The sequence below is a fragment of the Megascapheus bottae genome, chromosome 20 (assembly GCF_031878675.1).
Source record: "Megascapheus bottae isolate mThoBot1 chromosome 20, mThoBot2.hap1, whole genome shotgun sequence".
Taxonomy (NCBI): domain Eukaryota; kingdom Metazoa; phylum Chordata; class Mammalia; order Rodentia; family Geomyidae; genus Megascapheus; species Megascapheus bottae.
Genome location: NC_143528.1, coordinates 4,775,406 through 4,788,002, shown reverse-complemented (window position 1 = coordinate 4,788,002; position 12,597 = coordinate 4,775,406). Strand labels below are relative to the sequence as shown.

The window sequence follows — 12,597 nt, the reverse complement described above, 5'->3', positions numbered from 1 at the left end:
TGGAGTTATGGAGTCCCAGGCAAGCTGCTCTGTGGCCAACAAACCTATAATTTGGTTTTCAAACCCACAAGCAGGGAGGTCTGTAGGGGCCAGAAGGCCAATTTGTACCACCCCACCCTGCCTGAATGTGGACACATACACACACACACACACACACACACACGCACACGCACACGCACATGCACATACACACATACACACATGCACACGCACGCACATGCACACACACACACACCAACTGAAACACTTAACAGCTCTAATGGATATAATTTATATTCTATAAAGTCTATCCATTTAAAGGGTACAATTCAACAGGGTTTTAAGGGATGTGTAATCATCATCATAATCTAATTTTAGAACATTCCCATTATCCACAAAAGGAACTTTGAATCATTAGCTGTCACTCTCCATTCCTCTACCACTAATCTACTCTCTCTGTATATATTTGCCTATTATGGGCATTTCATATAAATGGACTCATGAAACATATAATCTTTAATAACTGGCTTCTTTCAGCATAATATTTTCCAGGCTCATCCATGTATATATCAGTACTTCATACTTCTTTGTGGTTAAGTAATACTCTATCGTAATGAATATACTACATTTCTGTGTGTGTGTGTGTGTGTGTGTGTGTGTGTGTGTGTGTGTGTGTGTGTGTGAGAGAGAGAGAGAGAGAGAGAGAGAGGGAGAGAGAGAGAAAGAGAGAGAGAGAGAGAGAGAGAGAGAGAGAGAGAGAGGAGAGTCATAGAGCTGGAACTCAGCCTGAGCATTATTCCTTAGCTTTTTCACTCAAGGCTAGCAGTCTACCACTTGAGTCCCAGTTCCACATCCAGCTTTCTGGTAGTTAATTGTAAATAAGAGTCTCATGTTTTTCCTGCCTTAGCTAGTTTTAAACCATGATCCTCGAGTTCAGCCTCTTGAGTAGCTAAGATTACAAGTGTCAGCCACCAACACACAGCCACACAGCAGCACTTCTTTTTTTTTTTTTTTTGCCAGTCCTGGGCTTGAGCTCAGGGCCTGAGCACTGCCCCCCTTGGGCTTTCTCAAGGCTAGAGCTCTACCACTTGAGCCACAGCACCACTTCCAGCTTTTTCCACATATGTGGTACTGTGGAATCGAACCTGGGTCTATGTGCATACCAGGCAAACACTCTACCACTAGGCCAAACTCCTGGCTACTTCCAACTTTTTACTGTTAAATTAGAAATGAGTCTGCCCAGGCTGGCTTCAAACTCTATCCTTAATCTCAGCCTCCTAAATTTCTAGAATTATAAGTGTGAGTCACTGGCACTCAGCTCCCAAATTACTGCATTTTTATCTATTCATTGATTGATTGACATTGTTTTCCATTATTTTAGGGGTTATTCTGAATAATGGTGCTAGGATCTTTTACTTTCTGATACTTTTGTGATGACAAATCTCACTATGTAGTCAGGCTAGCCTGGGATTTTTTTTTTAGTTTTAGCAAGGGTCTGCTTTACAAAGGTAAAGCAGGGAAAATAGTAAAAGAGAGAAACACTTCCTGCTCCCTATGCAGGAAATGGAAATTAAAGTCTCCAGGCCTGGAAGTGTGTGTGTGTGTGTGTGTGCGTGTGTGCGTGCGTGCGTGCGTGCGTGTGTGTGTGTGTGTGTGTGTGTGTTGGTCATGGGATGGCATCTCCTCTGCCTCTAGAGGGATACAGCCCCGAGCTGCTTTCCTGACTCAGAAGATCCAGAAGGCAGACCCTTGTGCCTGTGGCTCAAGAGCCTTGTCAGAGGTCAGCCTGGGAGCAGCCCAGGACTGGCCCGCTGTGTAGGGCACTCAGGACAGCCCTTGGTCACCCCTGAAGCCACACCGCAGGCTGTCTGGAGGCAAGAGGGAAAGAACACCAAACTTGGTGGAAGTTGCCTTGTCAGAGAGGCCCCACGTGGCCTAGGCTGCAGGAAACAGGGCAGGGAGAGGAACTGGAGTTGAGGGGCCTTCTTGCTCCCATCTGCAAAGCATCCGTGGGACAGGCTGGTGGGGGCTCATGAGGGGGGCCAGGGAGGAAATGAGAATAAACACTGAGAGGGAAGGGTGGGGGGCTGTGGCCTCAGCCCCTTGGCAGCCCATGAAGGGAAGTGACACAATGAGGAATGTGTTTCCCTCTGCCTGTCCTGTATGAGGGTGGGAGGCAGGGCTCTGAGAATGGCCAGACCCCAACAAGGGCCAAGGGGCACAGGGGGCAAGGGAGGAGGGAAGGGGGCCCTGGCAGTCAAAGGGGGTCTCTAGGGAGGGTGGCCCAGGCAGGGAGCATTTATCCCTTATCCCCTCTACATGGCATGCAGGGTGTTCTAGGGCCTTCTTGCACATTCACTGGTGGCCAGAGCTGAGGATGCCTTACCAGCACCCTGGATTCTCCTAGGAATCTGGTGGCTTTCCCTCCCTTGTGGAGACTCTAGGGGCCATTTGAGCCCTTCGTGGAAATGGTACTGAGGCAGAGGAACCTTGATCTGTCTCTCCTGTGTGTCTGTCTGTCTCTCTCTCTCCCCCCCTCCCTCTTTCTCCCTTCTCTATCCCTTGTTCCCTTTCCCTTTGTGAATCCCATAGTGGGAATAGACAAACAAGCCCCCTGTTGGGGCAGCACCTCCTTCCTCCCTGCCTTAGACACCCATTTCCTCTTACCCAGCAGGGAGCTGACTCCATTAACTCCCTCATGCCCACACCCAGAGCTGTTTCTGAGGCTGTGGCCAGCAGCCTCTGTCTGAGCTGGTGATAGGTATCTCTGTCACTGTCCTGACTTCCTGCCCCTCTAGCCCCTCTTTGAGGGAGATTATTCCAGCAATCTCCTACCCTTGCCTTCTGCCTTCCCTCCAGGGCACTTGATATCCACTGAGGCCGGGAGTGTAGCCTAGTGGTAGAGTGCTCACCTATCATGCACAAAGCCCTGGGTTCAATTCCTGGGTACCACATACTCAGAAAAAGCTGGAAGTGGTGCTGTGGCTCAAGTGACAGGGTGCTAGCTTTGAGCAAAATGTGTCCAAGGACAGTGCCCAGATCGTGACTTCAAGTGCCAGGATGGGCTAAAAAATAAAAAATAAAGATGCCCATTGAGCAGTGAACTACTTGGAAGTGCCCTTTGGGCTGGGAAAACCAGGGTGATCTTTGAGTAATGGTACCACTAAACACTTCTCTTCCTGACCATGTCCAGTATGAAGGATGCAGAATGGACAATGGATGGGCTCTCAGTCCTCCTAAGGACTGCATGTCAGGTGATAAGGTGGGCCTTCTAGACTGATGTACCAGTAGGCTTCCGTAGTCAGAAACCATCCAGAGCATGAGGTATGAGACACCAGATGTAGTCTAGAGGCAGTGGGAGAATTCACTTGCAGTTTAGCCCTCCATGTAGATGGAGCTTGGAACCAGGGCCATTTCTGTCCTGTGACCCGCTCAGCCTAGAGGCACCTTACTTGCTAGTTTCTCTTAACTCTGGGCTTCCAAGAACCCTACTGGAAAAGGTAGGGCTAAGGGGCTTGACGAAGCAGCAGCCCCCTGGGTGTCATCTGAAGATGAGGAGGTTGGACTGATGTTCTCAGCCCTGCCCTGGAGCTGTAGATAGGGCAGGTTTCAGTTGCCCAGCTATCAGCCAGTTGACCTGTTTCTTCGCAGGGCCCATGGAGAGGCCTGAGGTAGACCCACGTGGGAGGTAAAGGCTCCTGACTCCCAGCCCAGAGCTCTATCCACTCCTTTTCCAGACTGCCTCCTCCCTTGAGGCCCTTCTCATCCCACCTCGAAGCTCTTACACCATCCTTACTTTCTTCTGACCCTTGGTGGTAACCAGGGAGGCACAAGAGATTTGTCTAAGGGGTACACTGAGAGGAGCAGAGGTTTATTAGTTTTTTTTCTTTTATCTTTCTCTCTCGGTCTCTGTCTCTATCTGTGTGTATGGGTTGTGTTTTGATACTGGGGCTTGAACTCAGCTTGGGTTCCCATAGGTTTTTTTTGCTCAAGGCTGGCATTCTAGTACTTGAACTACACCTCTACATCTGGCTTTTTTTGTTGGTTAATTGGAGATGATAGTCTCACATACTTTCTTACTCCTTCCCCCCCTCCCCCCCACTGGCTTTGAACTTTGACCCTCAGGTCTCATCCTCCTCAGTAGCAAAGATTACAGGGCCAATAAGCACCCAGCTTTTGAGAACAGAGGTTTAGAAGAAAACAAAGTTCCAAAGAAAGCGAATACCTATGGCAACATGGTCACCCCAGAAGCATCCAGTGGCCCCCAGCTGGTGAGAGGGTGAGAGCCTCCCCACTCTCTCCACAGGGACCTGAAGAACAATGTCATCAGTACGGTGCAGCCTGGAGCCTTCTTGGGCCTGGGGGAACTGAAGCGCTTGTGAGTGACATGTCTCCCCGCCCCCCCAAACCTCCTGGCCTTCCTCCTGTCCCTGGGGAAAGACCCAGATCCCATCAGCATCCACCCACCCTGTCTACCCCCTTGTTCCTTCTCAGCCTACCAACCTCCACTCAGAAGGGGCAACTGTGTGGGCATTCCTGGCCCTACTTTGACCTTCATTCTAAGCCCCTTCCCCATGTGAACTCCAGCCACCCACGTGTGCCCCCTTACAAGTGAATCCTTGTGTTATCATGTAACCAACTTCCTGAGTGTGTCTCTCTAGAGATCTCTCCAACAACCGGATTGGCTGTCTCACCTCTGAGACCTTCCAAGGCCTCCCCAGGCTTCTGAGACTGTGAGTGACAAGTTAATGTGGGAGGAGGGGGGAGGGGGAGGGGAAGGCACAGACTAGACAGAAGGTCCAGGAGGGAGAAGCAGTGCAGACCCTTACAGGACCTGTCATTCTTTCTTCCCACTCCTTCCTACTGCCCCAGAAAGACTCTAAAATCCGGACTCACTGTTCCCTGCCCCTTGCAGAAATATATCTGGAAACATCTTCTCCAGTCTGCAACCTGGGGTCTTTGATGAGCTGCCAGCCCTTAAAGTGGTGTGAGTATCTTGGCCAGCCTGCTGTGTAGGAAGCCAGACACTTCCAGATGCATGGTGTCTGGGGTGGGATGGGGTGAGGCAGGTTATGGTAGGGTACACACATGCCAAGGCTATCCCCTGCGGCCCTGCCAGACTCTGTCCCATCACCACCCCCAGGAGCTCACAATAGCTCTGCTCTACTCCATGACCCCTCTGCTGGCCCCGCAGGGATTTTGGCACTGAGTTCCTGACCTGTGACTGTCACCTGCGCTGGCTGCTCCCCTGGGCCAGGAATCACTCGCTGCAGCTGTCAGAGCACACACTCTGTGCATACCCCAGCTCCCTGCATGCCCAGGCCCTGGGTGGCCTTCAGGAGTCCCAGCTGTGCTGTGGTGAGCAAACCCTGTGCCTGCATATCCACCAAAGACTGCCTGTCTGACTCCAGATCCAGGCACAGAGCCCTGCACTTCACCCACACCCACTGGTTTAAGGTTCTCTGGTCCTGAGTATTGGTGTGGTTGTGGGATGGGTGTGTCTTCTGGGTCTTTCCCTCAGTTCCACTGGGGCCGCCCTCCATTGGCAGCTAGTCAAATCTCTACTACTGAGCTGTATCCCAGTTCTCACCTCTTCTAAGCCTCCTGCAAGACTACTTGTTTATTTATTTATGTTTTCATTGGGTCCCACATACCTGCCCCTTTCCTTTTCTCTAATCTCGGAGTCTTTCTAGTGACCCCTTTCCTTGCCAGCCTGAGTAGGCTCCAGGCAGAGGGCTGCTTTTCCCTGCTGGATTCTCTCTTCATGTACAGTCATGCCTTTCCTCTGCAGAGGGGGCCCTGGAGCTGCACACACATCACCTCATCCCATCCCTGCGACAAGTGGTGTTCCAGGGTGACCGGCTGCCCTTCCAGTGCTCAGCCAGCTACCTGGGCAATGACACCCGCATTCGCTGGTACCACAACCGGGCCCCAGTGGAAGGGGATGAGCAGGCAGGCATTGTCCTGGCCCAGAGCCTGATCCATGACTGCACCTTCATCACCAGGTACACCCCAAAGAGCCAGGCCCAGACTTTTCTGGGAGTGTGTGTGTGTGTGTGTGTGTGTGTGTGTGTGTGTGTGTGTGTGTGTCTAAGCCCATGTGTAGCTACATGTGAATTTCTAGAATGCTAAGACAACCACAAATAACCTGAACAGATTTTAGAAATTAATCTGATAGAAAAACAAAGGCCATTTGGCATTTCTCTAGTGGGTTTTTCTTTTGCATGTGTGTTGTTATTTTTTCACCCATACTAGGACTTAACATCAGGGCCTAGGCATTCTCCCTTAACTTTTTTACTCAGAGCTGGTGCTCTATCACTGGAATCACGGCTCCTCTTCTGGCTTTTGGGTGTTTAATTGAAGATAAGAGCCTCACATTTTCCTGCCCGGGCCGGTCCCAATCACTGTCCTAAGAGCTCAGCCTGTTGAATAGCTGGGATTATAGGTGTGAGCCACTGACACCAGCCTTTTCTCATGTTCATCATGTCTATAGAGGCCTCCACCTATGTTTTCTAGTTTGATCTCTACAATAGATCTGTAAGAGATGTGATTATCTCCATTGTAAAGACAGAGAAATTAAAACTCAAAAAATAGTACCATAAGGCCAGTCAGACTAAAGAAGTGTGCACTTGTATCCTTCCTTCCAATAGAGCAAAAAGTCCTGATGGTATTACTCCAGGGCAGGGCGCCTGTGTTTGTGTGGAGGCAGGGAGGGGAGGCCAGGACCACTGGGGTTGGTGTGGATCTGGGCCTGGAGCATCTTAATGAGCCAGCCCTCACCCTTGTCTGCAGTGAGCTGACCTTGTCTCACATCGGCGTCTGGGCCTCAGGAGAATGGGAGTGCTCCGTGTCCACGGCCCAGGGCAACACCAGCAAGAAGGTGGAGATCGTGGTGCTGGAGACCTCCGCCTCCTACTGCCCAGCTGAGCGTGTGGCCAACAACCGTGGGGACTTCAGGTTCTGTTGCTCTGCTCTGCAGATCTGACTGTGGTCCCAACCCACGCTGGGCCTGCCCTCCTCTCTGCTCCTGAGAGCAAAGGTGGCCCATCCACTCTTGCCATCAGCCTGAAGTCTTGTCATTGCACTTCAAGAAAACTCCTGTTTAGGGTACAATCACCATGGGAACTGTGCCACACACACCACAAAGGCTTCCTCACACTAGTCATTTGTAAAGGTCTCCTCCAAACATGATTTCTTTCTCGCTTTTTTTCCTTCCCTTCCCTTCCCTTCCCTTCCTTCCCCCCCCTCTGTCTTTCTTCCCTTTCTTTCTTTTGTCTTTATTTTTGTCAGTCCTGGGACTTGAATTCTAGGCCTAGGTGCTGTCCCTGAGCTCTTCAGCTCAAGGCTACCACCCTACCCTTGAGCCACAGCCCTACTTTCAGTTTTCTGGTAATTCATTGGAGATATGAGTCTCACAAACTTTTTTTTGTTGTTCTTGTTTTGTTTTTGCCAGTTGTGGGGCTTGAACTCAGGGCCTGAACACTGTCCTTGGACTTTTTTTCCTCAGGGCTAGAACCCTACCCTTGAGCTAGAGTACCACTACCAGCTTTTTTCTATGTATGTGGTGCCAAGGAATCGAACCTGGGTCTTTGTGCATGCTAGGCAAGCACTCTACCACTAGGCCAAACTCCCAGCCCTCTCACAAACGTTTTAGTGCCTGAGCTGGCTTGAACCAACATCCTCAGATCTCAGCCTCCTGAGTAGCTAGGATTACAGGCATGAGCCACCACACCCAGCCTGTCCCTGAGTTTTTGTGCTCAAGGCTACTACTCTACCACCTTGAGCCACAACTCCACTTCCAGTTTTCTGGTGGCTAATTGGAGGTGAGAGTCTCACAAACCTTCCTGCCTGCCCCAGTTGGCTTTGAACTGCAATCCTCAGATCTCATCCTCCTGAGTAGAAAGGTTTTTTTTTTTTTTTGGCTTGAGCCTAGGGCCTGGACACTGTCCTTGGACACTTTTTCCTCAAGGCTAGCACTCTGCCACTTGAGCCACAGCACCACTTCCAGCTTTTCCTGTATATGTGGTTTTGGGGAATTGAACCCCAGGCTTCATACATGCTGAGTACATTACTACTAGGCCACGTTCCCTGCCCTCCCTGAGCTTTTTGTGCTCAAGGTTAGGCTCTTCCACTTGACCTATAGTACCACTTCCAGCTTTGTTTTACTTGGTAGCTAATTGGAGATTAGAGTCTCATGGACTTTTCTGCTTGGGCTGGCTTTGTACCATAATCCTCAGATCTCAGCCTTCTGATTAGCTAGGATTACAGGCGTAAGCCACTGGTACCTGGTCACATTTTAATATTAATATCACTGTGATCCTTTCTGTACGTCAGGGCCAGTCTTCTTTTCCCCAGTCTATAGCTAAGGATCCCAAACACCTGGAAGGCTAATGACTTGCCTAAGACCATAGCTATTAAGTGGCAGAATTAGACTTGAACTTGGAACGCTGAATGCACCCCTATATCACCTGGGAAAGCACTGTCAGAAAAAAAGAAAGACTGCAGAGTAGAACTTGAAAGTCACCTGGACCCCCAGACCCAAAGGTCTGCATCGCAGTTCAAAGGACAAGAGGCTGGTCCTGAGGAGCCTGGGTCACATTACCTCCCCATTCTATCCACAGGTGGCCTCGAACGCTCGCTGGTATTACAGCCTACCAGTCGTGCCTACAGTATCCCTTCACCTCCGTGCCCCTGAGCGGGGGCGCCCCAGGCACCCGAGCCTCCCGCCGGTGTGACCGGGCTGGCCGCTGGGAGGCCGGGGACTACTCTCACTGTTTGTACACCAACGACATTACCCGGGTGCTCTACACCTTTGTGCTGGTGAGAGGAAGCATGGGGCCCCTGGCCAGCTCTGATTTGGGGATGAAGACTGATGCCCCATGGGAGCAGGGACCCAGCTCAAGGCTGCTCTGAGGGTGTGCTCAGTGACGGGCGGCCAGGAGGCAGGCGCCTTCTCCACAGCTGCTGTCCTCGCATTCTCCTCTTCCAGGGGATTCATGCCTACAAGGCTGCCTAGAGTCCTCCATCCTATCCCCCCACTCTCCTCTCACACACTGGGACACACTGTCATTGTCCTTAGCCCAGGATGCTGCACGTGGGCAGCCTTGGGCTGTGATGAGCAAGGCCCCCCATACCTCCAATCTTGACTAAACCTGGTAGGTGGTACAGGCTGAGCTCTGAGCACCACTACCAAGGACAGGGGCTCCTTAGGGCAGTTCTGGAGCAGGAGGAAGATGGAGTGATCCTTTCTTCCCCCACCACCCCCAGATGCCCATCAACGCCTCCAATGCACTAACCCTGGCCCACCAACTGCGAGTCTACACAGCCGAGGCTGCCAGCTTTTCTGACATGATGGATGTAGTCTATGTGGCTCAGATGATCCAGAAATTTTTGGGTTATGTGGACCAAATCAAAGAGGTAAGATCCAGCTAGTCCTAGACGCCGGAGAACCACCCTCCCACTGCCTCAGCCTCTCCCACACCCCAGCCCCCAGATTCTAACTGACCGCCTTGTCCTCCCCACAGCTGGTGGAGGTGATGGTGGACATGGCCAGCAACCTGATGCTGGTGGATGAGCACCTGCTGTGGCTGGCCCAGCGCGAAGACAAGGCCTGCAGTGGCATCGTGGGCGCCCTGGAGCGCGTGGGGAGCGCTGCTCTCAGCCCCCATGCTCAGCACATCTCTGTGGTAATGTGGATCCGAGTGGGACTGAGCACTGGGAAGGACCTGAAGTTGCCTAGGGCCAGGGCTGCATGACCTATGGGAAGGAAGCTTGCCTCTCTCTCGAGTGCACCCACCAGGCCCAGCTGTCAAAAACCCAGCAAGCAGGGCTTGCAGAAGAGAGAGCCAGGGAGGCCGAAGTCATGCATGAGTTGGAGGGTTTGAGTTGGATGGCCAGCAGCCTACTGGACATAAACCAGAAGAAGCAGAGAAAGAGCAGAGGGAACAGGAGTAGGGCTTGGTCTCTAGGCTGTCAGCCCTTGCAGGGAAGAATGATGAAGTGCCCTGAGGGGAGGGTGATCTTTCTCATTTGGTTGGTTGGTTTTTGTTTGGGGATTTTTTATGCTTAGCTTCAATTTAGTGATATCTATCTATCTATCTATCTATCTATCTATCTATCTATATCTATCTCAACCCTGGTTGAGCCAGGCACCAGTGGCTCACACCTGTATCCTAGCCACTCAGGAGGCTGTGATCTGAGGATCGTGGTTCAAAGCCTATGAAAAGAGAAGTCTATGAAACTCTTACCTCCAATGGATCACCAAAAAGTCCAGGGGCAGAACTGTGGCTCAAGTGGCAGAGGGCTAGCCTTGAGTGCAAAAGCTCAGGGACAGTGCCCAAGCCCTGAGTTCAATCCCCAGAACTGGTGCACATACACAGAAAACTCTGGCAGAACTTGTGCATACGAGATACTGTCTAGGAACTGAGTTGAGTAGGGTCAATAGAACTAGTATATTGAGTGAAGGAGGTGGGCAAAGAAAGAAAGTGGGGTACACACTGGAGTAGCTGGCCTTTCAGAGGAGGGAGAATGCTGTGGCCACGTGTGGTATGGAGACTCCACAGCATGCCCATGCTTTGAAAAAAATGGCAGGAGTGAAGTGGGGCTAAACTTCTTCTTCCTCTTCTTCTTCTTCTTCTTCCTCTTCCTCCTCCTCCTCCTCCTCCTCCTCCTCCTCCTCCTCCTCCTCCTCCTCCTCCTCCTCCTCCTCCTTCTTCTTCTTCTTCTTTGCCAGTCCTGGGGCTTGAACTCAGGGCCTGAGCACTGTCCTTGGGCTTTCTCAAGGCTAGAGCTCCACCACTTGAGCCATAGCATCACTTCCGGCTTTTTCTATGTCTGTGGTAGTGAGGAATCAAACCCGGGTCTTGGTGCATGCTAGGCAAACACTTTACCACTAGGCCAAACTCCCGGCCCCTGCAGCCTAAAGTTCTTTAGAGAAAGAATGCATCCCCCAGTGGATTAACAAGTTCCCTGTCCCCAGAACTCGAGAAACGTGGCACTGGAGGCCTACCTCATCAAGCCACACAGCTACGTGGGCCTGACCTGCACAGCTTTCCAGAGAAAGGAGGCAGGCATGCCAGGTGCCCGGCTGGGTGGCCCTGGCCTGAATGCCCCGCCTGAGCCCGAGCCCCAAGCTGACCAGCAGCTGCGCTTCCGCTGTACCACAGGGAGACCCAATATTTCTCTGTCATCTTTCCACATCAAGGTGGGCACAGGGGAAAGGGAGCAGGTGTGGGGGTTGCTGAGCGAGGCAGCCTGTCTGGTGGGTGGAGGTAGATATGAGAGGCGGTGGGGTCTGGAGACTTGGCGGAGGGCAGATGGGGCGAAGGGAGTCAGGAAGGGGCAGGAAACGTGACTTCATGGGTGCTGAGTATCTCTGAGGAGCTCCTATGTCCCCCCCAGAACAGTGTGGCCCTGGCTTCCATCCAGCTGCCCCCCAGCCTATTCTCATCCCTTCCGGCTGCCCTGCCTCTCCCGGTTCCCCCAGACTGCACCCTGCAACTGCTCGTCTTCCGAAATGGCCGCCTCTTCCGAAGCCATGGCAACACCTCTCGCCCTGGAGCCACCGGGCCTGGCAAGAGGCGCGGTGTGGCCACGCCTGTGATCTTTGCAGGAACCAGTAAGGGACTCAACTCCTGCATGTCCATTTGCCCTGTGCCCTCACCCCGCCCTTCCTGTGCCTCCACTCCCTACAGCCCCCATTGCCCTGGTAAAGTTGGTAGAGGATGGTGGGTCCCTCATTTCCTAAGGATGGAGGAGGCAGACATGGCCTGTGCAGGAAGGGATTGGTGGAGGAAAGGTTCAGGAGGACACTGGACTTAGGTAAATGTAGGACTTGAATGTCACTGTATGCTCATGGGGGTGGGGAGGTTCTAGGGACAGAAAGGAAGAACTCTACCACTGAGCCACAACCCCATCCCCAACATGGATTTTATATCCCATTTCAAAAGAGTACAAACCTCAGCCCACTGGCCACACAGGCCCCAGGGGGGCAAGCGATCCTGAACGAGTGCCTAGTGAAAGCCCGGCACCGCCTTCACTATGGTTATAAGGATGAAGATGTCACAGTTATGGCTGTTGCTTAGAGGTGGCTGCTTGAACCTGATAGATGTCAGGACTCGTAGGAACACTAAGGGAGCGTGGGGACCATGGTAGGAGAGGGTGTGAGCTGAGCTCTGGTGGGTGACCCGGCACCCAGGAACTATGTGGATCAGCTGCAGGCCCATCCTCAGCTGGCCCATGCCCTCTTTTCTCCCAGTGATTCCACCTTTGCACACACCTTTCCATTGACTATCTGCTACTGTCATCAGACTCATCTTCTAGAAACATATGAGCCCCAAAATTTCAAGGCTTCAGTGGTCCCCATCATCGGAACACTTGTCGTCTTACACGTGTTCTGACTCCAGGAATCTGACATCCCCAGGGGTTGCTGTCATGACCCTGGGGCCCCTTCCTGTGCCTAGAAGGAACCTGCTCATTTCCACTGTCTGTATTAACTCCCTGGGTGCTTTGCAGGTGCCAGGCTGCTGGGGTTGGGGACATACCTGTGAACAGTTGTGCTCTTGTCCTTAAAGAACGCACACTTCAGCAGAGAAGACAGGCGGTTAAGTGAATGGCAGT

The 12,597-nt window shown here is 52.1% G+C and overlaps 1 protein-coding gene across 2 annotated transcripts in view; it reads left to right on the top strand.

Moving 5' to 3' along the window:
* Adgra2 (adhesion G protein-coupled receptor A2) overlaps positions 1-12,597 on the top strand; it is a 38,061-nt gene that overhangs the window by 20,714 nt on the left and 4,750 nt on the right. For both annotated transcript variants that reach the window (XM_090353924.1, XM_090353923.1), the window contains exons 3-13: positions 4,286-4,357; positions 4,641-4,712; positions 4,895-4,966; positions 5,174-5,337; positions 5,771-5,984; positions 6,772-6,936; positions 8,601-8,799; positions 9,247-9,396; positions 9,504-9,665; positions 10,958-11,182; positions 11,380-11,596. In XM_090353924.1, coding sequence (XP_090210050.1) covers positions 4,286-4,357; positions 4,641-4,712; positions 4,895-4,966; positions 5,174-5,337; positions 5,771-5,984; positions 6,772-6,936; positions 8,601-8,799; positions 9,247-9,396; positions 9,504-9,665; positions 10,958-11,182; positions 11,380-11,596 — 1,712 coding nt within the window. The remainder of the gene's footprint in view (positions 1-4,285; positions 4,358-4,640; positions 4,713-4,894; positions 4,967-5,173; positions 5,338-5,770; positions 5,985-6,771; positions 6,937-8,600; positions 8,800-9,246; positions 9,397-9,503; positions 9,666-10,957; positions 11,183-11,379; positions 11,597-12,597) is intronic.